A 23,403-nucleotide genomic window follows, 5' to 3' on the forward strand; every position below is an offset into this window, starting at 1 on the left:
ACTATTAGTTTTTCTTTGGTTATGTTTTCTTATTTTTAGTTATAATTTTACTGTGATAAATTTAAGAAAAGTGAGAAGCCATTCAGATTGCCTCTCAGACGATGAGACCCATTTGGGATGGTGACTGTGATTGATCTGATGTTATTAGATCTATTCCAGATGTTAATAGGTCTATTAGATCTATTCCTTCTAGACTGTGAGTCCACTGTTGGGTAGGTACCGTCTCTATATGTTGCCAACTTGTACTTCCCAAGCGCTTACTACAGTGCTCTGCACACCATAAGTGCTCAATAAATATGATTGAATGAATGAATGAATGAATTCCAGTGCTTAGCACAGTGCCAGGCATACAGTAAGCACTTACCTATTATGATTATTATTACTTTATCATTATTATTATTTATAAATATGTGAAAATCCCAATAATTTAGTTGATGGATCTGGGTTTTTTTCCGGTAGCCTTACCATTAATTCATTCAGGAAAAAAATGTTGGTTTATTGAAATTTCCAGCAGTATTTAGAAAAGGAGAGTATTGAACTATTTTTATTTGCCATGATTGAAATCAAGTTCTTCTGTAGTAGTTGTATACTTTTCACAGAACTGGTACTCACCCGAAGTTCATGGTTCCAAGTAATTTAGTTCCTTTCAAGCAGGCTCTTTGTCTCCTCTTTCTACCCCCTTTAAATCCACTTTTCCTGGGAAAATGAGGGTGAGAAACTGTGCCCGACAGGGTTATTCTAAGAGGGGAAGGTGAATTATTTAGCCAAAGCCTTGATTGGAGTGAGCCAGTAAAATGCTGGAACTGGTGTTTTTTAGATCATGTTGATGTCTTTGTGTCAACAGTATAGTGTCACCACCTCTGGCAACCATCCTGTTCCACTTCTTCACCTCTTAGTGATCACATGTGGGTGATATCCCGTGTAAACTGCCCACTCCTGTTCTAGTAAACATACTAACTTTTTAAACTCCTCTTTATCTCACCCAAATCTGGGTTAACCTGCGGCTATCTCACATTTCTGAGAGTTTACATTAAGCATCTTGATTTGAAAAAGATAAAACTCATATAGATGTATTAATGGAGATTTGGACACCGGAGAGGAGGGTTAATGTACTCTCCCAAGAAACCACGTCCGATTGCCACTGTGTATTCTCTCTCATCCTTTAGTTCAATGTTCCGCACACACCCAAGCATCTAAATACCGGTACTAGCATCAGTCAATCAGTGGTATGTATTTAGCACTTAATGTGTGCAGAGCACCATAGTAAGCGCTTGGGAAGAGTCCAGTACAACAGAGTTGGTAGACGCATTCCCTGCCCACAACACGCTTACAGTCTAGAGGGACTATTTTGAATAACTTCATTTTTTGCATTTTTTGCAGGAGATCTGGAGGGCATCCCTGGCCTCTCCAGGGTGTCTTCATTTGTGGCTTGGGGAAAGAAAAGAATTTTTTAAAAGTGTATTTTATATTTGTGAGCTGGGCACCTCATACCTTAGTTTGTTGCATTAATTATAAGCCATTTAATAATAATGCTCGAGCACGTACCCTCTTTCAGAGAGAGCCACCACACAGGGTGATGAATTTAGAGAAAAATAGTAACTTGCTTCTAGAACATGTGAAACAACAGATGGGCTGCACTAATCGCCAAACTTTTCTTTCCAATAAGTTCCTATAAAACCAATTCCCATCCAAAACGTGTTTTTCAGTTGCTTTTTGGTAAATCAAGGAGACTACATGTAAAGCATACAATCAAGAGACACAATGAGAAGATTAATTAGATCCTTTAGAAAAGATGAATTCATTTTTCACGAAGTCAGGAAGGTCAGACCTTTTATATAATTAGATCCCGGGTGTTTACCTTCTGAGTCATTCATAAATGGATTATTCTTAGTGGAATCGGTTGACTTTTGTGTCTGGGTTTAAGATGCGTTTGGCTTATGGTAAATGGGCTATGTAATGTGACTAAAATATTTGACCATATCGAAAGCTGTTCTCTGAATTTGCCATATTTCTCGAATAAAAATTCTGGGTTTGGGACAGACTATTTTTTCTTTTTGTCATTTTTTAGAATCTAATTGAAAACTGCTGTAAATTTAACTGTTAAGTACGAGTTTGTGTTCTTTTCCAAATGGGATTCCATTTGAGCAGAATGAAGCCGAGTGCAGTAGGGAGGGAGGGAAGGGGATTTAATAAGTGATCACATCATCCAGTTGATTCCCCCAACTTCCTTTCCATTTTTGATTTCTGGCTCCCCCAAACTGACTACTCTGCACTGGGCTTCTTTCTTCCAGCCCAGTAATGTTCAAAACTATGTTTATCATGACCAAAACTAATTGTACTTTAAAAAATGAAGAAAAAGTTCCCATGGGCTGCCAAATAACCTGGGATATATGACTGCATTTAAGAATTCTGCAGTAAGCAATTCTAGAGCGGCATGGCCAAAGGTTGAATCTTCTTGTAATTGGTCATTTCACTAGTTGCTCTTTGAGGGATAAAATGCTAAGAAAGACTCCGCTTTCACTGCTATTAAAAAAGTGAGTTAATATTAGTGGGCACTAATCGGCAAAGATTGATTAAAAAAACATTCTCATTATTATCACTATTAAAGAAACTTGACCCTTTGAGAGTTGTGAATATTATGTTAACTGGCAAACTCTTTCTGTACCTCTAAACAGAACAGCATTTTTCTGATGTCGTACTGAGTGAAGAATTCCTCAATCTAGGCATAGAACAAGTGTGCGGTTTAATCGCAAGTGACAAACTTACCATTGCCTCAGAAGAGAAGGTAAATCACACTGATCTAGTTGAAGTAGATTATGTGAGGTGTTTTCCTCCTATTATGTTTTTTCCTAATGTGTGTTTTTTCGAGAACTTTTTTGTCCTCACAGGGTATGTTCTGTGTGTTTGTGTGTGAGAGAAAGAGAGAGAAAGAGAGAGCAGTTTGATGGTGAAGCTGAGGTGCTTTAAATTGGGATTGGGTCATTTTTCAGTTGACTGAGTCGCTGTCCGTATGAGAAAGCTGTGAATTCTCACTTCATCTTTTCAAATATATTACTCTGCTTTCTTTCAAAAGCACTTACAATCTATTTTTAAAAGAATAAATGATTGCACACAGACTGTCCTATATTTTGTGTGGCGTTTTAAACCCATGGGTTCTCTGACCACACATTTCAGAGTCAATGGTATAGGGAGATGCAGCTCTCATAGTTACTTCTTGGTGTGTTCATAGATGGGCTGGGTGATAAAAAATTTCCAAAATATCTCTTTTTTTAGATAGCCGTTAATATCGGAGGGGAGAAGCAGAACTAATCAAAGCTTGTAGACTGGCCTGAGTGTTCTGCAGAACTGTGTACATGCAATTTCCTAATCGAGTGCTTCCCCACCTGTAGCCTAAGGGATGCCCTCATTCTGGGTGTCACCATGTTTGATTTCACTTTTCCTAACTCTGTAAAGGAAGATGATAACCTGGCAAAACTCTCTGGGCACACTGGCATCAATCAGTCAGCCAGTGGTATTTATTGAGTGCATCCTATATGCAGAGCACCTTACTAGGCGCTTGGGAGAATACAACGCAACAGAGTCGGTGAACGTGTTTCCTACCCACAATGAGCTTACAGTCTAGAGGAAGCTTCCCAGGACAAACTGGGAAGTCAAAACTATTTGAGGACCTAATGTGTGCAAAGCGCTGCGTGAAGCACTGCATCAGGTCATGCAATCTGGTAGTCTAATGGAGGGGGCAGGATGTCATGGTTCAGACTTAAAGAAAAAGGCTTATATGGGCCGTGGATATAGGTCTTTCTGTTGAAAAGTACAGCTTTGCCCACAGTACTTTGGTTACCTGCTAATGAAGCGGTGAGTTTTGTGATTCTCCTTAGGCGTGGAAATTTAGATTCCAGAAGCGGAAGAGTTTCAAACCATTAAGAACAATCACTAATAAAATAGCATCCAAGTCATTGAGGCATCACCAGCATTACTCATGCTTAAGAGGAGCTCTGACAGTGAAATGGTTTTATCCACAGAACCTACAGAATTTTTGTTGTAGTGGAGTGAAAGAGTTTTATGGCCCTTTACAATCTCAAATGTGGATATAATGGCAGGCATACGCTCCCTAAGCGGGCCCTTCCTGGAACTGTGTATATGAAAAAGAAAATAGCAATTTGAAAAATAATATGTATTGAAATGCACTGAATCTTAGACCACTTTTCCTCTCCGTCATATTTTCTGGAAGGTCTTTGAAGCTGTGATATCTTGGGTAAACCACGACAAAGATATCAGGCAGGAACTTATGGCCCAGCTGATGGAGCACGTGCGCTTGCCTCTGCTTCCTCGAGAATATTTAGTTCAGGTAAGCCTCGCTGACTGTAGATCCTGCTGTCATTAATACTTGAGCCCCTGTTGTGTTCAGAGCATTGCCGAGGGTGATTGGAAACGTGCACTGAAAGTAGAAGCTACAGTTCTGCCCAGGAGGAGTGAATATTCTAATTCCATTGTCTAGATTTGAGTTTATAACCTTAATAGTTATGGCTAGATTCGTGATGAAGGTAGGTATCATATCAGCTGCCCTCCGTCATGGCAAACTGACGTTTTTAGATGCTTTAAGACTTTCTTTTCCGAAATTAACTTCCCTTTCCGAAATTAATCCAGTCAGGGAGCAGATTTATCAGCTAGGAAAGCAGTTGTTTTTAGAGTTTTCGGTCTTTTTTTCCAGATGTTTAAATTTTTCTTTGGCTTCTCCCAGGATACTCCTTCCCTGGGCAGCCTACTATCGTCCTCATAAATGTCCCTCAGCACCCTTAATGCACTTAGAGGCCACAAGTTGTTGTTTGTTCATTTTCAACTCAAATTTCATCTAAGATAGGTATTTATCTACCAGAGTGTCATATCTGATTTTATTTTTGTCACCCCCACCCCTGATGATTGTGCAAACCCACAGAGAGTTGAAGAGGAGACGCTGGTTAAGAACAGCAGTGCATGTAAAGATTACCTCATTGAAGCCATGAAGTATCATTTACTACCTTTGGAGCAGCGTGCGCTAATGAAGAGTGCAAGGACTCAATTAAGAACCCCTTTGAGCCTTCCCAAAGTAAGATTGGTCACTTTACGTTTCCTGGCTCCTGGGGGGAGGGTTTGCCGACAGGCTTGGGATAAAAATCGAGCTGTAATGTGGCTCGCAATTTTCCTGCTAGAGCTTATTTGTTAAATTGATTTCATTTCCCTGAGGCATCCGCAAAGGGACCATGTAGGTGCAAAGGTGTATGAGTCTTTTTCACAAACGGTACAAGATCATGCAGAAAGCAATATGGTCTAGAAGATGGTACTCCTCGTATGGGAGTCAGAGGGAAATGAGTCTGGTGCTCGTTGTGTTGTTGTTCAGCGAGGTGACGTTGGGATAATCCCCCCTCTAGACTGTAAACTCGTTGTGGGCAGGGAATGTGTCTGTTTATCGTTGTATTGTACTCTCCCAAGTGCTTAGTACACTGGTCTGCGCACAGTAAGCACTCAAAAAGTATGATTGAATGAATGGTCACTTAACCTCTCTAGTGCCCTAGTCACTTCACTGGTAAAATGGGAATAATAATAATATGCCCCTTTACATCCCTTTGTAACTCACAGGGATATTGTGGGGACAATAAAAATGATCAAGAAAGCACACTAGAGGGTGAAAAAGTTCTCTATAAATTCAATGTGATGATCGCTTTTGGAAGATAATAGGTGTTGGACCTTTTTAAGTTTTTTTAGTTCCTATAAAAAAGAGGTACTGCAAATCTATGTGGATAGTTCTCTCTGTAAATGACTCTAATTTGGAAAGATGGGGGTACTGGACTAAATCACCAGTCAGTGGTATTTATTGAGCACCTCTGTGTGCACAGCACTGGACTAAACACAATCACTCAATTGACGAATTGAAAACTGAGGCTAGGGAAGACAAAGCAGCACATCTAGGCCTCCTCCTCCCTTCTCTGTCAATATTAGTAAATTCAGTTTTTCCAGTGATTGGTCCACTTCTCATTGCAAATGTTATTCATTTTGTTCCTCTTGGTTATTCCTTTTGCTCCCATATTTAGCAATATTGAGAGAGTGCTAATCTCCAGAATGCTGTACAAATTTCACATCCTGTCCCTCTTTGCGCTTTGCTGTCTGCCGTTATTATTCCAGTCAAGCTATTCCTATTTTCCTCGCTTTAATCTTTCCTTTCATGTCTGTTTTATCCAAGTGATTTTCCTCCAACTTTTTTTGGTCAGTAACTCTTCTGAAACTGGAAGACCAAGACTGAAAACAGAATCCTGGGAGTGATATTTCAAAATATGTAGAGAATAATTAACGACATAGATCTTTCATACCCCATGCAGATCGTTGGTTCACATTTTCGAAGTAGAAAGGTCATTATCGTGGGGAAAAACAAAGCCCTCCACTTGAACCTGTTGTCCATGATCTTTGGTTTATTTGCCATTCTTTTGGTCTCCCCATTGATTCCTGGACTTTCTGGGGTGTTTTTCCTTCTAGATTATGTGTTTTGGATCATTTCCATCCCCTCTATCCATTTTCATTTTCCCCATGATTTCTGCCCACATTTTAATTGCTGTAAAGTCTATATTGGTACTGATTCTCTATCTTCCCTGCTGTTATCAACACCTCCAAATTTAGAGTCAACTGCAGATTTATCAACGTGCTGTTTACTCACTTTTCCAGATCATTAGTAAAGATTTAAACTTTTTATGGACCCAGCCTCACCTCTGGGGACATCTCAATTGGCACTCCAGCTCCAGGACATAAGTCCATTTGCAGAAAGTTTCAGTTCCTGAAACTATATTCTTATCCAAGTCATATAAAACTAATTTGGCAAACAAAATGTTATAATATTCTGTTTCACGTAGAATCACATTAGACCTAGTTTGTCATTTTACACCCCTAATGCCAAGTCTTCATCCTTCTGTTGTCCCCTACATGTTCACAGTCTTTCTCAAACTATTTCTTCATTTTTTTACACCGGAGAATTGGCATTAGGTTTACATAAAGATATGCAGTGTGAAGGTACTCTTTTTCTTCTTTTTGTTTCTAATAACTCCTCAATTCTTCAAGATTCTTCAAAAATAATTGTAGTATGTCAGCAACTACATTCGCTAGTTACTGTGCTTCTTTATTCTGTAATAATAATAATGATGATGGTATTTGTTAAGCGCTTACTATCTTCCAAGCACTGGGGTAGATACAAGGTAATCAGGTTGTCCCAAGTGGGGCTCACAGTCTTAATCCCCATTTTACAGATGAGGCAACTGAGGCCCAGTGAAGTGACTTGACCAAAGTCACACAGCTGATGAGTGGTGGAGGCAGGATTAGAACCCACATCCTCTGACTCTGAAGCCCGTGCTCTTTCCACTAAGCCATTCTGCTTCTCTAAGCCGCACTGCTTCTCTCTGTACATCTCAAGCACCCAGTAAAGTGCATTACGCTGAGTGCTCAATAAGTACTACTAATCATTGAACTTTCTCAGGAAATTACTGTCTTTCTTGAAACAAAAGAAGCACTATTTTTCCCAAGCGCTTAGTACAGTGCCTGCACACACTAAGCGTGCAATAAATATGACTGACTGTTTGGCTCTCATTCACGGCTCTTAGAGGTGGAGGAGTAATCTGTTATGCAGTGGCCAGGAAAGCAACTGGCAGTCCCTTTATGAGGAGGGAAACACAAGGAGCGGATTTCCCTTCCACCGCTCCAGAGGGTGTGTTGTGCCCTCCGGAGTCAAAAGGGGAGAATCATCACTTTTTAAAGTGTTTTAAATGAGTGAAATCCCCCATTCTATCATTTATTCATTCAATCGTATTTATTGAACACTTACTCTGTCCAAAGCACTGTACTAAGTGTTTGGGAGAGTGCAATATAACAACAGACAGACACCTCCCTGCCCACAATGAGCTGTGATTTATTCTCTAAAGAGGAAATAATAATAGTAATAATGGCATTTGTTAAGCGCTTACTATGTGCAAAGCACTATTCTAAACGCTGGGGGGGGGGGGTTACAAGGTGATCAGGTTGTCCCAAGTGGGGCTCACAGTCTTAATCCCTATTTTACAGATGAGGTAACTGAGGCACAGAGAAGTGAAGTGACTGGCCCAAAGTCACACAGCTGACAAGTGGCAGAGCCAGGATTAGAACCCACGACCTCTGACTTCCAAGCCGCAGAGCCACGCTGCTTCTCATTTGTCTCCATTTAATATAGTTGCACTGTGCTGTCTGCCTATTAGAGATTACACCTTTGATCTCATAGTGGCACACCCCCACACACATCATCTACCAATCATTTTTACTGAGTGCTTACTGTGTGCAGGGCACTGTAGTAAGCACTTGGGAGAGCACAGTACAAGAGTTGATAGACACGTTCTTTGCCCAAAGGGAGTTTACACTCTAAAGAGACCTAGCTCCAAAATTCACATTTCATCACTGAATGAATTTTTTAAGCCCTTTCTATGTACCATGCACTGTGCTAGATGGAAGACAATTAGATCAGACAGCGTCCCTATCCCATATGAAGCACATAGTGTGAAAGGGAGGGAAAGCAGTAATCATCTCCCCAGCTTACGGAAGAAAAAACTGAGGCATAGAGAAGTTAAGTGACTTGCCCAAGGTCACACAGCTGGCAAGTTGTGGAACTGGGAATAGATCCCAGGTCTCCTGACTCCCAGTCCTGTTTTCTGGCCACAAATTCATGCTGCTTCAGAATTGCAGGCTCTGTCTGTAAATGGTGGCATTTCTCAGATTCTGCTCTTGGCTCACCAGGGCTGACATTAGCTGACTCGGTATACTGATTTTAGCAGGATTAGATGCCAGTAGGGTTATGTGGCAGTTTAGCTCTGTGTGACTCAGAAGCAGTAGGCCATGTGGTTGAAGAGAGGGGATTTTGGTTCAGAGATTGTGTTGCGCGGAACCCTAGATTGACCCAAGAGTCCACTTGAGTGCTCATTAAGTGCTCTGCACCCAGAAAGTACTCAATAAAAATGATTGATTGATTGGTAGGTACAGCCCAGGGGTACAGATAACCTCTGCCTTCCTTTTTTCACCCTGGGCCAGCTTGCCAAGCTTTTAAGGGTAGCTCCGAATCAACCTCTGCTGGTGTGGAGTGGGAGAACAGTGATGGACAATGGGAAATCCAGAAGTGCCCTCTGCCCATCCAGCGGATTGGCAGAAATCAGGGTTCCCGGTTGGGGTCCAAAAAATCACCCCGATTGTCACCCTTATTATCACAAGCCTAGGGAAAAAATGTAGGTAAAAGCATAAATTTTTTAAAACTACCCCTGATCTCTACAGGCAAGATCTTGATTCCATCTTCGTCTTGTCTCTGCACTCATGGGTGGTAGAATTTGGCCATCGCCCTTGTTTGTTGACATTTGATACTGGCACAACAGCCCTAAGGAGAGGAGCAAGTTCAAGGACTGTTTCTCCTTGGCAATATCGTCTCATGAATGAGAAAACAGATAAGTGAAACAATCAGAGGTATTTATTAAGCACTTAATATGTGCAGAGCAATGTTCTAAGCACTTGGAAGAGTTTGAGACTATAAAAAGACATGTTCCCTGACCATAATGAATGGTCTAGTACCCCTAAGATTTATGATCTTGGGTTTGAGCAGATTGACCTTCCACCATTTGTCGTTATTATTTGTTTCTGTGTTTCTGTTCATTTGTGAATCATTGGGTTCATTTAAAACCACTGCATTCAGCCCCTGGGAAATCCATACTCGTACTCTAAATATCAGGGCAATTTTAGATTGGGGTAATGGACTCAGATAAGTAGCACCAAACAATAAATAAATTAACAACATAAGTCCCCAGATCTGTGGCTGTCTGTGCCGTCGGCTGAAGTTTTAGAATCCAGTTGGTCATTAGGGGGCTAGACGCTAGGCTTTTTAAATGTTTATGATGAGTCTGTCTTCCTTCCCATCTTTACTCCCCGTTACCACACCCCTCACCTACAGCAAGCAATGCCAGGTCTGTGCCTGGAACAAAGTTGCTAATATGGGGCCGGAGCTTCCAGTCTTAGGCCAGAATAATGGTGAAGCACCTAACCTAGGCTCTAGCCTGTCCAAGGCCACGCACAAGAGCCAGGGGTTTTAGAAGCCAGTGTGGATCCGCTCTGGTGAATTGCGGACATGTCTCCCGGCTGCCTTTCCTTATGGCATTTAAGCACTTACTATGTGCCAGGTACTATACTAAGCACTACCATAGATACAAGCGAATCAGATTGGACGCAGTCAAGCTCACAGTCTTAATCCTCATTCCACGGGGAAGCAGCGTGGCTCAGTGGAAGGAGCCCGGGCTTTGGAGTCAGAGGTCGTGGGTTCAAATCCCGGCTCCGTCACTTGTCTGCTGTGTGACTTTTGGCAAGTCACTTCGCTTCTCTGGGCCTCAGTTCCCTCATCTGTAAAATGGGGGCTGAAGACCTGTGAGCCCCACGTGGGACAACCTGATTACCTTGTATCTACCCCAGCGCTTAGAAGTGTTTGGCACATAGTAAGCGCTTAACAAATACCAACATTATTATTATTATTATTTTACCAAAGAGGTTCCTGAGGCACAGAGAAGTGAAGTGAATTGCCCAAGGTCACAAAGCAGGATCACATGTTGGACTGTACTCTCTGAAGCATTTGCACCCAGTGAGCGCTCAAGTGGCTGATTGATGGTGTAGAGAGGATCAGGTGCCCGGGCAATTGCCAGGAATCTCCCTTCTTTATTTCCTAGGAACGTTGGCCAGGGCTGGCCCTACTCTCACCCCTCCTTAGGTTGGGGAAAGGAGATTCGGAGAGGCGAATGAGTGGGACCTAGCAGTTAACATTATTACACCTGTCTTCTCCCAGGTGATGGTTGTGGTGGGAGGCCAGGCTCCCAAGGCTATCCGCAGCGTGGAGTGCTATGACTTCAAAGAGGAACGATGGCACCAAGTGGCTGAACTGCCTTCCAGGAGATGCAGAGCAGGTACGACGCATCATGTCAAACCTCGGCGCGTTAAATCTCACCGGCTCTGAAATGTCATTGTTATTAGAATTCATGGCATTTATGAACGACGGGATAGACGTGGAATTAGCCGGTTGAACACAGCCCCTCCTGCAAATGGGGCCCACACTCTACCTTATCCTTGTTTTACAGATGAAGAAGCTGAAGCCTAGAGAGATTAAAAGTGACTTGCCCTAGATCACACAGCAAGCCGGTGGCAGAGGCGGAATTAGAACCCAGTCTTCTGACTCCCAGTCACTTGTGCTTTTCCACTAGGGCCATGCTGCATTGAATCCTTTTCTGTTCCACTAGTCTGTAAACTTCTTGTGAGTGGGGAATGTATCTTTCAACTCTGTTGTATTGCACTTTCCCAACCGCTTAGTACAGTGCTCGGCACACAGTAAGCGCTCAGTAATAGTACTGCTTGATTGTTCTGTTTTAGTTTTAGAACCCCCTCCCCGCCCACCAACATAAGGGCAGTGAGTAAAATAACTGAGTGCCTAGACAGCTGGCCTTTAGTTCCAAGAAGGCCTTCACTACCACTTCCAAACCCACCCTGTGTCAGATGCCTGGTGTTTAACTCACTCTGGAACCTGGAAATGTCTTGGTTGCCTATGTCCTGATTCACAATGGTCCCAAATAATAATAATAATAATAATAATAATGGTATCTGTTCAGCACTTACTATGTGCCAAGCACTGTTCAAAGCGCTGGGGTAGATCCAAGATCATCAAATTGTCCCACGTGGGGCCTCACAGTCTTAATCCCCTGTTTTACAGTTGAGGTGACCGAGGCACAGAGAAGGTAAGCGGCTTGCCCAAGGTCACACAGCAGACAAGTGGGCTGGCACCGTAGGCCCTCCCCACCTCCACCAAAGGCACACGGAATTAGGGGAAGCAGTGCAGGGTGGGGGAGGGAACCACACTCCACATTGCTGAGCGTTGGGGCATCTCTGGGCTGTTAGTCATCGTCCTCATCCCACGGTGTGAACGGGGATAATGGCAAGATCACGAATGATCAGTCAGTCAGTAGCTATAACCGAGCACCTACTAAATGCACAGCATACAGGAGAACAGTAGAAGCAAGACACATTCCCTGTCCTCAAGAAGCCCATCTCTGAGTTGTTCCTGCTGAACGGTGAAGTAGCAACTTAATCGCCACGTGACTCATCTAGACTATAATTAGCTGAACAAGTGAATATGAAGCATACATCCTAGTGGTTAAGGATAGCCCGACGAGAGGGAATTAAAATAGGTTTCAGGCATCTTTCTTGTTATGTAATTGGAAGGAGGAAGGTGGTAATGGTAGCGTGAGGAGGGAGGAAGGAAAAGGAAAAAATAGGAAGGAGAAGAAAAGAGATATGCAGGAGGGAAGGAGGTGGCCCTAGGGGGAGGGACAGTCTACCTACTTATCATTCACTGCTTAGAAACAGTGAATTTTTCCAGATCTTATAGATAAGGTGGCTTAATTAGCCAAAGATGTTGCACTGGCAAAGCAGGCAAACTATGGGGAACTCACGAGGACTGAGGTGTGTGTGTGTGTGATTCTAACATACTGGACGTTCCAACCCAAGATGGTGCATTAACCAAGTGGAATGAGTAAATTCTCATTTAGAATAAAAAAAAAATGGGTGCAGAGAGTCCTGACTTGCTAGGAACCAGAGAGAGAGTTGTTAAACAAGGTGTGTGGTTCTTCTGGACAGTACTGGAATCCAGAAGTCAGGGGAATTGCTTTTATTCCCAACTTGACCTTTGTCCCTGAGTAAATCACAGCTTCCTTGTGCCGCTCAGTCCCCCCCATCCCCCTTCCCAGACGGAGAGGAAAATAAACACTCTGGACCGGTGTTGAGTCGTGAAGGATCGTCTTTAACTGTTTTAAGCCGCCTGGGAGAAAGGTCTTTTAGAAGTAATAAAATGAAGAAAAAAAAAAGAATTTGTGAGTTAGAATTGAAGGAGGCTTCTTCAAGCCACTCTTGTTGATTCAATAATAGTTTAATCCTAATAATAATTTTCTGTGGGCTCTCCATTCACCCAGAAACTCGTGATTGTTTCACTCTGGACTCTCCCGCATCTCACCCATTTCTCATGTCTTAGCCCCAATCATGTGAAATGGCTTACCTCCCCTTCACTTGGACCAAACCAAATCCCTTCCTTACTTCAAAGCCCTGTTAAAATGGCACTTTACCTTGGAGGTATTCCCTAATTAATCCTACCTTCGATTTTCCCGGTTATGATATTTAGTAGGTCATGTCACCATTTGTATATATAGCTCTTTCACCAGCACTTATCAGCCAGTGGTATTTATTGAGCGTTTATTGTATGCAGAACACTATACTAGGTACTTGGGAGAGTACAATACAGCAGAATTAACAGACAACCTTCCCTACCCATAATGAGTTTACAGTCTAGAGAGATGTATATATAGACCTACTCTTCTATTTAAGCATTGATTTAGCCACATGTCCATTTTACAGTTCTCCCTGCCATTTATTGTTCATTCATTCACTCAATCGTATTTATTGAGCGCTTACTGTGTGCAGAGCACTGTACTAAGCACTTGGGAAGTACAAGTTTGCAACATATAGAGACGGTCCCCTACCCCAACAGCAGGCTCACAAATTCTGTGAGAGCAGGACCTGAGCCTTTTATTTCAATTGAACAAAAACCGCTGGCAAGCCAGTGCCATGCTGGAGATGAGGTTTATGTTCCCACACTACCTTTCCCATCCTTGGCTCCCATTCCAAAGCCCTCAGTCCTGCCAGATACTCTTCCCTCACTCTCTCTGCGGAAAACTCGGGAACGCAAAGCGAGCCACCTTCCCCTTACCGCCTAGTCTCGGGAGAGGAGCTCCAGCCGTGGGTGTTTGGAACAGGAAGATGGGGAACCAGAAACTTGGGAAAAGTCAGGTCCAAGCCAGGGCCCCCAACTGAGCACGGAGTGGTTTGGAATGAATAAATGCTCAGGCCCTTTGAAGAGAAGGAGATTTTTTTAAAGGAAGAGATAGAAAAGCAAACTGGATAAGGTTGCAGGGGGAAGGAGGAAGAAAAAGGAAAGAGGAAAAATTACAGGAGGGAGGAGAAAGGGCGAGAAAAGAAGAATCCAACTCTGTGGAGATGACGAGTAGAATAAAAGTGGAGAAGATACAGGAAAATTGCCAGCATCACAGACAGTGCAAAGGAGGGAAAGGCACAAGGAAGAAGAAAAGAGACTGAAGGGCAGTTTGTTAAATGGCAGATAGTGGATGCAGGAGAGAAAATTAATAGATAGCTCCGTCAGAGACTGAAGAGAAGAGTGGCCAGTGGATCCTGTCTACTAACTCTATTGTGTTCTTCCCAAGCCCTTAGTACAATGCTCTTCACAGAGTAAGTACTTACTGTTGATTGACTGATTGATTGGGTAGCAAGATGGGTGTTTGGAGAGTGGAGGATAGTGGAAGGAGGTGCAAGTTGGGGAGCGATATGCTACCTTTTTTAAAAAAAGAATGATTTTTTTCCCCAAACATCCTTTTTTCCATTCATGTTCTCAAAGACCAGTATTTGACTAATGAGGGAATACAGCTTGTGATGATAAATTCTAACTCGGATACACCTTCAAGAACGGCAGTGAGCGTCCTACTGCAGTTTGAGACAAATGAGGGAACATTAGAAAATCTGTAAATATTTGCACAGGTATTCCGAGCAAAACAGAGGTTGGGGCTTTGCCACAGGATCTTGTATTTTATATTAAATGGACAGAGGGGAACATTCAGTAGCACTCAATCAAAAGCATTTATCAAGCGCAGAGCACTGTAATAGAAGAATACGATCAAATCTGTGGATTCTGCCCCCAGGAACTTACAAGGAGATTGTGTGGGTACTCGAATTAATAATAACGGTTAATGGTTCTTCAGTGAGAGTCTCCCTCAGAAAAACCAATCTACTGGAGTATCCGGTTCTTTGATGAACAAGTCTTGGTAATGAACTTTAAAATAACTTCCTTTTATAGGTATGGTCTACATGGCTGGCCTGGTTTTTGCCGTTGGAGGTTTTAATGGTTCTTTAAGAGTTCGCACGGTAGATTCTTATGATCCAATAAAGGATCAGTGGACCAGTGTTGCTAATATGCAAGATCGGAGAAGCACTTTAGGAGCTGCTGTATTAAACGGACTGTTGTATGCTGTGGGAGGATTTGATGGAAGCACAGGTAATTAATAATGGGGCTATTGGTTAAGCACCAACTGTATCGAACACTGGGGTAGATGCAATTCAATCCGATCAGACACTGTCCCTGTCCCACATGGGACTCCCATTCGAAGCGGGAGGGAGAACAGCTATTAGTACCCATTTTACAGTTGAAGAAGCTGTTTTTGGTCTTCCTTCTGTACTTACATAACTAATCATGATATCCATTTGTAACAGTAAGCACTTGGTCATACACATACTTGGTATTTAAAGAAGGAGGTTTTTCTGATTTCAAAATTTCTGGGAAGAATTTTGTAAGAATTCTGATCATTGACATATTGGGAATTCCACCACTCTGAATTCAAGTTACCTTGCCGGAGGTTCATTCTCTAGATGCATGCTAAATGCACGCTAGCATTTAGCATTCCTAACCAAGAAGCAGTGCCTCTGTGCAAGCCGGAAATATTTCATCTTTCTTTTTAACCTAGCCCCAATCAGCCTGACCATTGTGGAGGAACATGAAAATTGTACATCCAAAATAACCCTTAACTTTGGAAAAACTTTATAAGCAGGAATAGAGGCTGGGTAGCGAAACGATGTTGCCTCGTTTTAGAAAGACTAAGAGTGTTCTTGGACTTATTTCAGGTTTATCATCGGTTGAAGCATATAACATGAAGGCTAATGAGTGGTTTCATGTGGCACCAATGAACACAAGGAGGAGTAGTGTTGGTGTAGGGGTTGTTGGAGGTGTGTGCTGACAATTCCTTCCTTTGGCAGCAATGTTAAGGTTCTATTCATCTGTGGTTTTTTTGTCCATTGAAATGGTGAGGTGGGGTTCACTCAGTGTTCAGAACTTAACGTTTTCCTCAGAAGTAGAGGGCTTTTCACAAGTGAAAGCTGGTAAACATTGTAAATTTTCCAAAATTCCATTTCAAAAATGATCTCAATGACCCATCTCTGACAATGCTACATCTCCAGGTGTAGCATTACATCAGTTTATGAAATGTATTTCCCCTCCTTAATCATTCTACCTTGCATTCGCCCTACCATTTTCTGTATTTTGACAGATTTTTCTTCAGTTCGCTGAGGTCAGCGTGATTCTTTTATCCTCCTTCTTGGGGGCTGGTCATCTTTTCCAAACTAGAGTAGTGAAAATCCTAATGACCGTGTTTTCTATTCCATTGTCAGGGTCGCTGGTGAAAGATGTTAGATTAGTCCTACATCCAGAACCTTGTAGACCATCCCATTTCACCTTTCATTTATCCTTTGAAGAGAGCAATTATGCCATTAATACACAATCAAAAGGAACCTGATTTGTTGATTATTCTGGAAGTTGCAAACTTTAGGGCCATACAGTGTAATAGGGAGAAGGCACACAAGATACTGTGGTGAGAATGTGTGCGTGTTGAAACTCCTTTGCCTCCTGCTAAAAAGGAGTGTAATGGAGCTACTCAATTGATGCCTCACTGGTTTTTATTGAGTGCTTTCTGTGTGCAGAGCACTGTATTAAGCATCATACTCAGTGCATGTTACTTGCCACTGCCATGAAATGCTTGCTGAAAACACATTTAAAATAGTTTTAAGATGGAAGTGAAGTTCCTGAAAGAAAAAAAAAAAACTGCTGCCAGAAGATTGAAGTTTTACTCTCTCAATCAATCAGTCAATCATTCGTATTTATTGAGCGCTTACTGTGTGCAGAGCACTGTACTAAGCGCTTGGGAAGTACAAGTTGGCAACATATAGAGACAGTCCCTACCCAACAGTGGGCTCACAGTCTAAAAGGGGGAGACAGAGAACAAAACCAAACATGCTAACAAAATAAAATAAATATTTTATGATCCTTTTTCCAGGTCTGCTGTATGCTGTAGGTGGCTATGATGGGGCATCGCGGCAGTGTCTTAGTACGGTAGAATGTTATAACTCTGGAACAAATGAGTGGACCTACATTGCAGAAATGAGTACAAGGCGCAGTGGAGCAGGTGAGTCGTAACCAAATTTAGCCGTTGGAATAGAATAAGACTTAATGTGGATGAACAAGTGAAATGATTCATTTGGCATCCCTTTAGATAATCTCAAAAAGATTGCATACTGATTCGAATGACGTCGCCTTGCTCGTTAAATGTCGCTGGCATTGTACCGGTAATGGATCCTTTTAAATCACCAGCACAAAAATACGTGCTGCCTGGGGGAAATGTGCTTTTGGAATGCCAAGTATGAAAGGTTTCTTCCCCTTTCCTTCTTTGGATTTCTCTTCCATATTCATCAAGGTTCTTCTTATTCTGTTTAATGGCATGCTGATTTTTGAGGATAGCAGTAAGCTGTTATCGAAACCTTTGTAGATTTTCCCTATCTGGTGAATCACAACTTCTTCGCAACTTTGGGCTTAACTTGGCATGTAGCACACACAAGGCGGAGTGCTATCTAGATGATGATGATAATAGAATTTATTTAATGCATATTTAATGCTGAGTGCTAAGCACTGGGGGTTGATACACGGTAATCGGATGAGACACCATCCCTATTGCTCCCAGGGATCACAGGGAGCAAGAACAGGTATCTTGTCCCCATTTTACTCGTGTGGAACTTCAAATAGAGGGAGGGGGTGACTTGACATAGGTAAAATAACAGGCAGTTAGGGGAGCGGGAATTAAAACCCACACTAATTCTTCTGTGAGATCATGCTGTCTCGTGTCTGGAATTTAGTCAGTGTGTTTCTTTGTTATCCTTGTTGTGCAGTTTGATTTTATTTATGTTTTCGTAGGTGTTGGTGTGTTAAACAACCTATTGTACGCCGTAGGCGGTCATGATGGTCCGTTGGTAAGAAAAAGTGTGGAAGTGTATGATCCTGCCAGTAATTCATGGAGGCAAGTTGCAGATATGAACATGTGCAGGAGAAATGCAGGTACGTATTTGGGATTCAAGGAAGGGCACAGTTTCAAAAATCAGATTAAGCTATGACTTTCCCTCAAATGTGTGGCAAAGGAAAATAGCATTTGCCATTATCTTTATGCCCGCAGAAGGCAAAACCAATTGCAATTAACTCTTAATTAGCTAGGAAATGATCGCTTCCCCTCTGCTTTTGTTTTTTTGATCATTCGCTTCTCATTAGCCTCTACAAAGGTGGGTAAAGGATAGGAAGAATGAAACGCCGTTCCCTCAGTATTAATACTAATGGAAGTTTTGGTGAAATACGTGGTGGGGATTCAGTTAGGGTTTATCTGCAAGTTTTACCCATTCACTATAATTGACCTTGGTCCCCTAACTCAGAAGGTACTGGAAAAAAATCTGAAGACTGGAGCCAACTGAAAGCCAGATCCCACCAGAAATCTTGGATGAGCCATTTTAGAGACTTCTCCTTAAAATATCAATCAATCGTATTTATTGAGCGCTTACTGTGTGCAGAGCACTGTACTAAGCGCTTGGGAAGTACAAGTTGTACAAGTTGTATGGGAGTAGGTGTGGGACATTTCTTGGACTTTATTATTTCAGGCTCAGAATTTGGAGCACAGCTGTAATAATGTGTTTTGTTTACTCTGGAGTCATCATGGTAGGGAAAGGAGCTGAAGGGCATTCTCTCGTTCTCTCTGTGCAACAATGTTTAGGTCAGAGCCCTCTGTAAATATTAGAAAAGTTGGTGTAATCTACTGTGACAGGGAAGTTCATTGCAAGTGACTTCAGTTGTTTTCATTCTTCAACCGTGAACGAACAGTCCACGCTCCTGTCTATTCCTCACCAAACAGGGCTCAGTTATTTTCATGCATGCATTGATAACCCATCAGCCGTGTACAGTTGAGCAGCACCATTTCCCTCTCTGGTGTAGTGTTGGATCTAACCTCTGTGGTAGCCATGAGCAATTATTGTGATCCTGCACCCTCAGTCCAGATCCAGAAGTGGGGGCAAAGCTGCCCCGCAAGAGTGATTAGCCAACTGGTCGGTTATTCTGCGCTATCAAATCAATCGATCAATCAGGCATATTTATTAAGGGCTTACTGTATGCGGAGCACTGTACTACGCACTTTGGAAGACTGGATTATGAAGCTCCAAAGTGTTATTGTGGTGGTATTTGCATCTAAGTCAAACAGGGATTTTTGATTTCGTTTTTGTGATGGGCATGAAAGCATCACGAAATCCTTTAGAGGATTCCCAGAATAGGAAAAAAAAAAGCAGCCCTCAAATAGACTGAATCTGCAGGACTCTTGGCAGCAAGTATAACCTCATCCCATTCTGTATTTGCCTTCCCTTCTAAATTCCCTCTAGCACCAAACATTTGGAGCTATTATCCCAGTTCAGAATATTAAATAATAATAATTATAGTACTTAAGTGCTTACTATGTGCCAAGCACTGTTCTAAGCATTGGGGTAGAAGCAAGTTCATTCATTCATTCAATTATATTTATTGAGCGCTTACAGTTCAGAGCACTTGGACACAGTCCATATCCCACATGGGGCTCACACTCTTAATCCCTATCTTACAGATGAGGTAACTGAGGCACAGAGAAGTGAAGTGACTTGCCCAAGATCACACGGTAGACAAGTGGCAGAGCTGGGATTAGAACCCAGGTCCTTCTGATCTCAGGCCTGTGCTCTATCCACTAAGCCACTCTGCTTTCCAAAATTTGATTCAAGAAAAAATTAGACTGCAATACAAGTGAAAATTTCCCGTTTAAAACAAGAACACCAAATTTTTTTCTTTCCTTATGATTCCAATAATTACTCAGAATTTTAACTATGACCAAATTTTAGTGTCCTGTCTATGCTCCTCTATAAGGAAGTCAGTACCTCCTCACTGACTCACCGGAATTAAGACTGGAATTTTGCTACCAAGAACATTAATGATTGTGGTGCTTGCTAAGGGCTTACTATGTGTTCAACATTGCATTAGACAGATTATAAACCAACTGGATAGAGTCCTGGACCCCTTTGGGGCTCACTATTCTTTTTATTTGACGTCACATTTTTCCTTGTATTTCTGTAGGCGTCTGTGCTGTTAATGGGTTATTGTATGTCGTCGGTGGTGATGACGGCTCCTGTAATTTGGCATCGGTGGAATATTATAACCCAACAACTGATAAATGGACAGTCGTGTCATCGTGTATGAGCACGGGGCGAAGTTATGCAGGTAACAATCATCTGAGTTCCTTACCATTTTTTATGATATTGTAAAGAAGCACATTGAAAGGAATGTTCTGGCTGAGGAGCTAAGACTAAAGGTATGTAGTTATACCTATGTTCTAAAATCAGGAGAAGATATGTTTTCAATACATATTTAATTGAATTTTGAAAACTTTACACCCTAGAATAATAATAATGTTGGTGTTTGTGAAGCGCTTACTATGTGCCAAGCACTATTCTAAGCACTGGGGGGGATACAAGGTCATCATACAAGGTTGTCCCATGTGGGGCTCACAGTCTTCATCCCCATTTTACAGATGAGGGAACTGAGGCCCAGAGAAGTTAAGTCACTTACCTAAAGTCAACAGCTGACAAGACTGTCCTAAGAATATTGGCATCTCATTCTGGTTCTGAGGCTGACTGTGTGTGTGGGTGAATGTTATTTAACTCCTGGGTTCTTGGTAACCCCATAATAATACCTGTTCCGCCCTTCTTCGTAAGTATGTTGTAGAGATCAAACGGGCTAATAGAAGTGAAGGTGCTTCTGGGAAGAGCTTTAGTTTGTAGAAGAAAGGAACAGAAGATTCCTTACAGTACTTTTAAATCCAGCCAAAGAGCAGAGCTGGTTGAAGAATTAAGAAACCTTTTAGGCTTTAACGTAAGAAGAAATATAACCCGGTAAAAACGTTCTTCCCATACTCCCAGAATTTGTGCCTTTAAGGGAGCTAGAGCTGTGAGGCCAAACCACCGTATTGTACAGCAGAAACAGAGAAACAGGGGTGGATTTTTTTGCAGGGGGTGGGGGTGGGCGGCGTTGTACTTGTTCATTCAGTCGTATTTATTGAGCGCTTACTGTGTGCAGAGCACTTGGGAAGTTTCTGAGCAGTTACTATATGCCAGGCACTGTACTAAGTGCTAGGGTAGATCCAAACTAATCAGGTTGGACACGTGTCACACATGGGGCTCGCAGTTTTAATGGGGAAGAAACACGGCGTGATGGATAGAGCACTGGCTGAGTCGTCAGATGGTCATGGGTTTTTATCCCAGGTCAGCCGCTTGTCTGCTGTGTGACCCCGAATACGATCGATTGAATGAATGAAAGGAAATGAGAGCCTACTTGGGGAAGGCCTCTTGGAGGAGAGGATTAAGGCCCGGAAGCCACAGCCAGTCAGGATCCGAACGAAGCACCTGTTCCCTGCCAAGGCCCAGGGCGGGAGAGAGCCACAACCCAGAACCCTGTCGTGGGCCTTTCATTCATTCATTCAGTCATATTTATTGTTCAGTCATTCATTCAATCGTTATTTACTGAGCGCTTACTGTGTGCAGAGCACTGTACTAAGCGCTTGGGAAGTACAAGTTGGCAACATATAGAGACGGTCCCTACCCAACAGCGGGCTCACAGTCTAGAAGGGGGAGACAGACAACAAAACAAAACATATTAACAAAATAAAATAAATAGAATAAATAGAGTAATAAATATATACAAACATATATACAGGTATATATACAGGCAAGTCGGGCCTTGCTTCTGCCCGACTCCTCATAACGTTGCGCAGAGGCGGGCAACCAGCTGTGGCCACCCACCCACCCTAGGGCCAAGCTAATGTTTTTTTGGTGGGGTTTGTTTTTTTTTTCATTTTTCCACTCCAGATTCTTTGGGGGTGATAACTTTCTCGCCCCTCACTGGAGTTGGAGCAGCAAAATGTAAGACAAGAGCCTTTAAACTGATTACCATGCTTGTGATCTGGACATTGAACTTTAGAGCGTGATGTAGTTGTAGTAATTAGATGGTTTGAGACGTGCCCATTACTTTACCACGGGAAGTCTATTTTTACTAATGGTATCAGTTCTTATTTCATAATGAAAGTGGGTTAGATCACTTTATTCATTGTCGTATTTATTGAGAGCTTAATGTGTGTAGAGCACTGTACTAAGCGCTGGGTGGGTATGATATAACAATAAACAAATTCCCTGCCCGCAACGAGCTGACAGTCCAGAGATACCGGTGTCGATAACTTTAATGCTGTTTCCTTCATTTGCTCTGTTAGGTGTTACAGTTATTGATAAACCATTATGAACGCAAGAAGGAGTTGAGTGAATTTATACACTAGAAGCAAGCTTCAGCAAGTATTTTTGAAGTGACTGAGAATCTAGCACTTCTCTACTTGAAGCTGCACTTTGAGTCACAGCAGAAGACAAGATCGTCTGCTATTAAAGACATCAGATTCTGAAGATTATTCTAGATAGAAGCAGCGTGTGGGATTTTTCTGCAACGAGCAGCAGCTGACTGGATTTTGGATAAGAACTAAGGTATCTATTTGCGAAGTCTTCAGACAAAAACTGCTTTCAAAGGACCAATTGATATCCGATACGATCGAGTAAGGATTGTTTTGTGAAGAAGGCTACAGTGATGTGTTCTGGTAAAAGTAAATTTTGTCCATTTCTCTTTCCGGATAATATGTATATTCATGAACTGTACATTTTTGAATGGGTATTTAAACCTACATCAGTAGTACAAACTGAGGTGGGGATAGGCCTGTTTGCTTTTATAAAAAGATCTTTGGTTACATGGATATATAATAAACAGTGTGAAAATATATGTGTATAGGTTGCTTTCCTTTAAAAATGTTTAAAAGTTGATTATACTATTTATAATTGGCGGAGTACTTCGAATTATGCCGGTACTACGTTGTAAAACAGAGTTGTATTTTTTGATATTTAACACTGCTTAACACTTAAATGCCACTTCTGGAGAATAAAAATGGTATGCATATTTGACCAGGTGCAATGTCAAAATGTTTCTTAGAGAAAAGATCAGTTATGCTCACTTGTTTTTTCGTTTAATCTTGGTCATGTTTTCTTAAGTTTTCATCAAACGGTGACTATTTGGCATGAACATAACTGCGGGTTTAATGATGAATATATTGAATGTATGGAACCAAACAGAACTTGCATGGTTTTATGAATTCTTTCTGTGTATAAATGTAGCTGCTATTTACCGAGGAAAGATCTTTCTGTGTGTGTGGCTATATTTGTGGATCAAATATCACTTTTTTCCTGAGAAAATTCTCAGAACCTCCCTTTTAACAATGACCAAAACTCTTGTCATTCTTGAGCTGTTATCTTTGAATAAAAGTTTGTATATTA

General features: G+C 41.9%; 1 protein-coding gene across 2 annotated transcripts in view; it reads left to right on the forward strand.

Moving 5' to 3' along the window:
• Positions 1 to 23,403, forward strand: part of KLHL2 (kelch like family member 2) — a 102,199-nt gene extending 78,796 nt beyond the window's left edge. Inside the window, exons 6-15 of one of the 2 annotated variants that reach the window (XM_038755187.1) lie at positions 2,676 to 2,785; positions 4,229 to 4,345; positions 4,934 to 5,083; positions 10,850 to 10,967; positions 14,969 to 15,166; positions 15,790 to 15,891; positions 16,995 to 17,123; positions 17,906 to 18,046; positions 20,120 to 20,263; positions 22,305 to 23,403. In XM_038755187.1, the coding sequence (XP_038611115.1) occupies positions 2,676 to 2,785; positions 4,229 to 4,345; positions 4,934 to 5,083; positions 10,850 to 10,967; positions 14,969 to 15,166; positions 15,790 to 15,891; positions 16,995 to 17,123; positions 17,906 to 18,046; positions 20,120 to 20,263; positions 22,305 to 22,333 (1,238 nt within the window). In that variant the 3' untranslated portion in view covers positions 22,334 to 23,403. The remainder of the gene's footprint in view (positions 1 to 2,675; positions 2,786 to 4,228; positions 4,346 to 4,933; positions 5,084 to 10,849; positions 10,968 to 14,968; positions 15,167 to 15,789; positions 15,892 to 16,994; positions 17,124 to 17,905; positions 18,047 to 20,119; positions 20,264 to 22,304) is intronic. The other variant, XM_038755188.1, reaches the window with a different exon arrangement.

The sequence above is a fragment of the Tachyglossus aculeatus genome, chromosome 12, assembly GCF_015852505.1.
Source record: "Tachyglossus aculeatus isolate mTacAcu1 chromosome 12, mTacAcu1.pri, whole genome shotgun sequence".
NCBI lineage: Eukaryota > Metazoa > Chordata > Mammalia > Monotremata > Tachyglossidae > Tachyglossus > Tachyglossus aculeatus.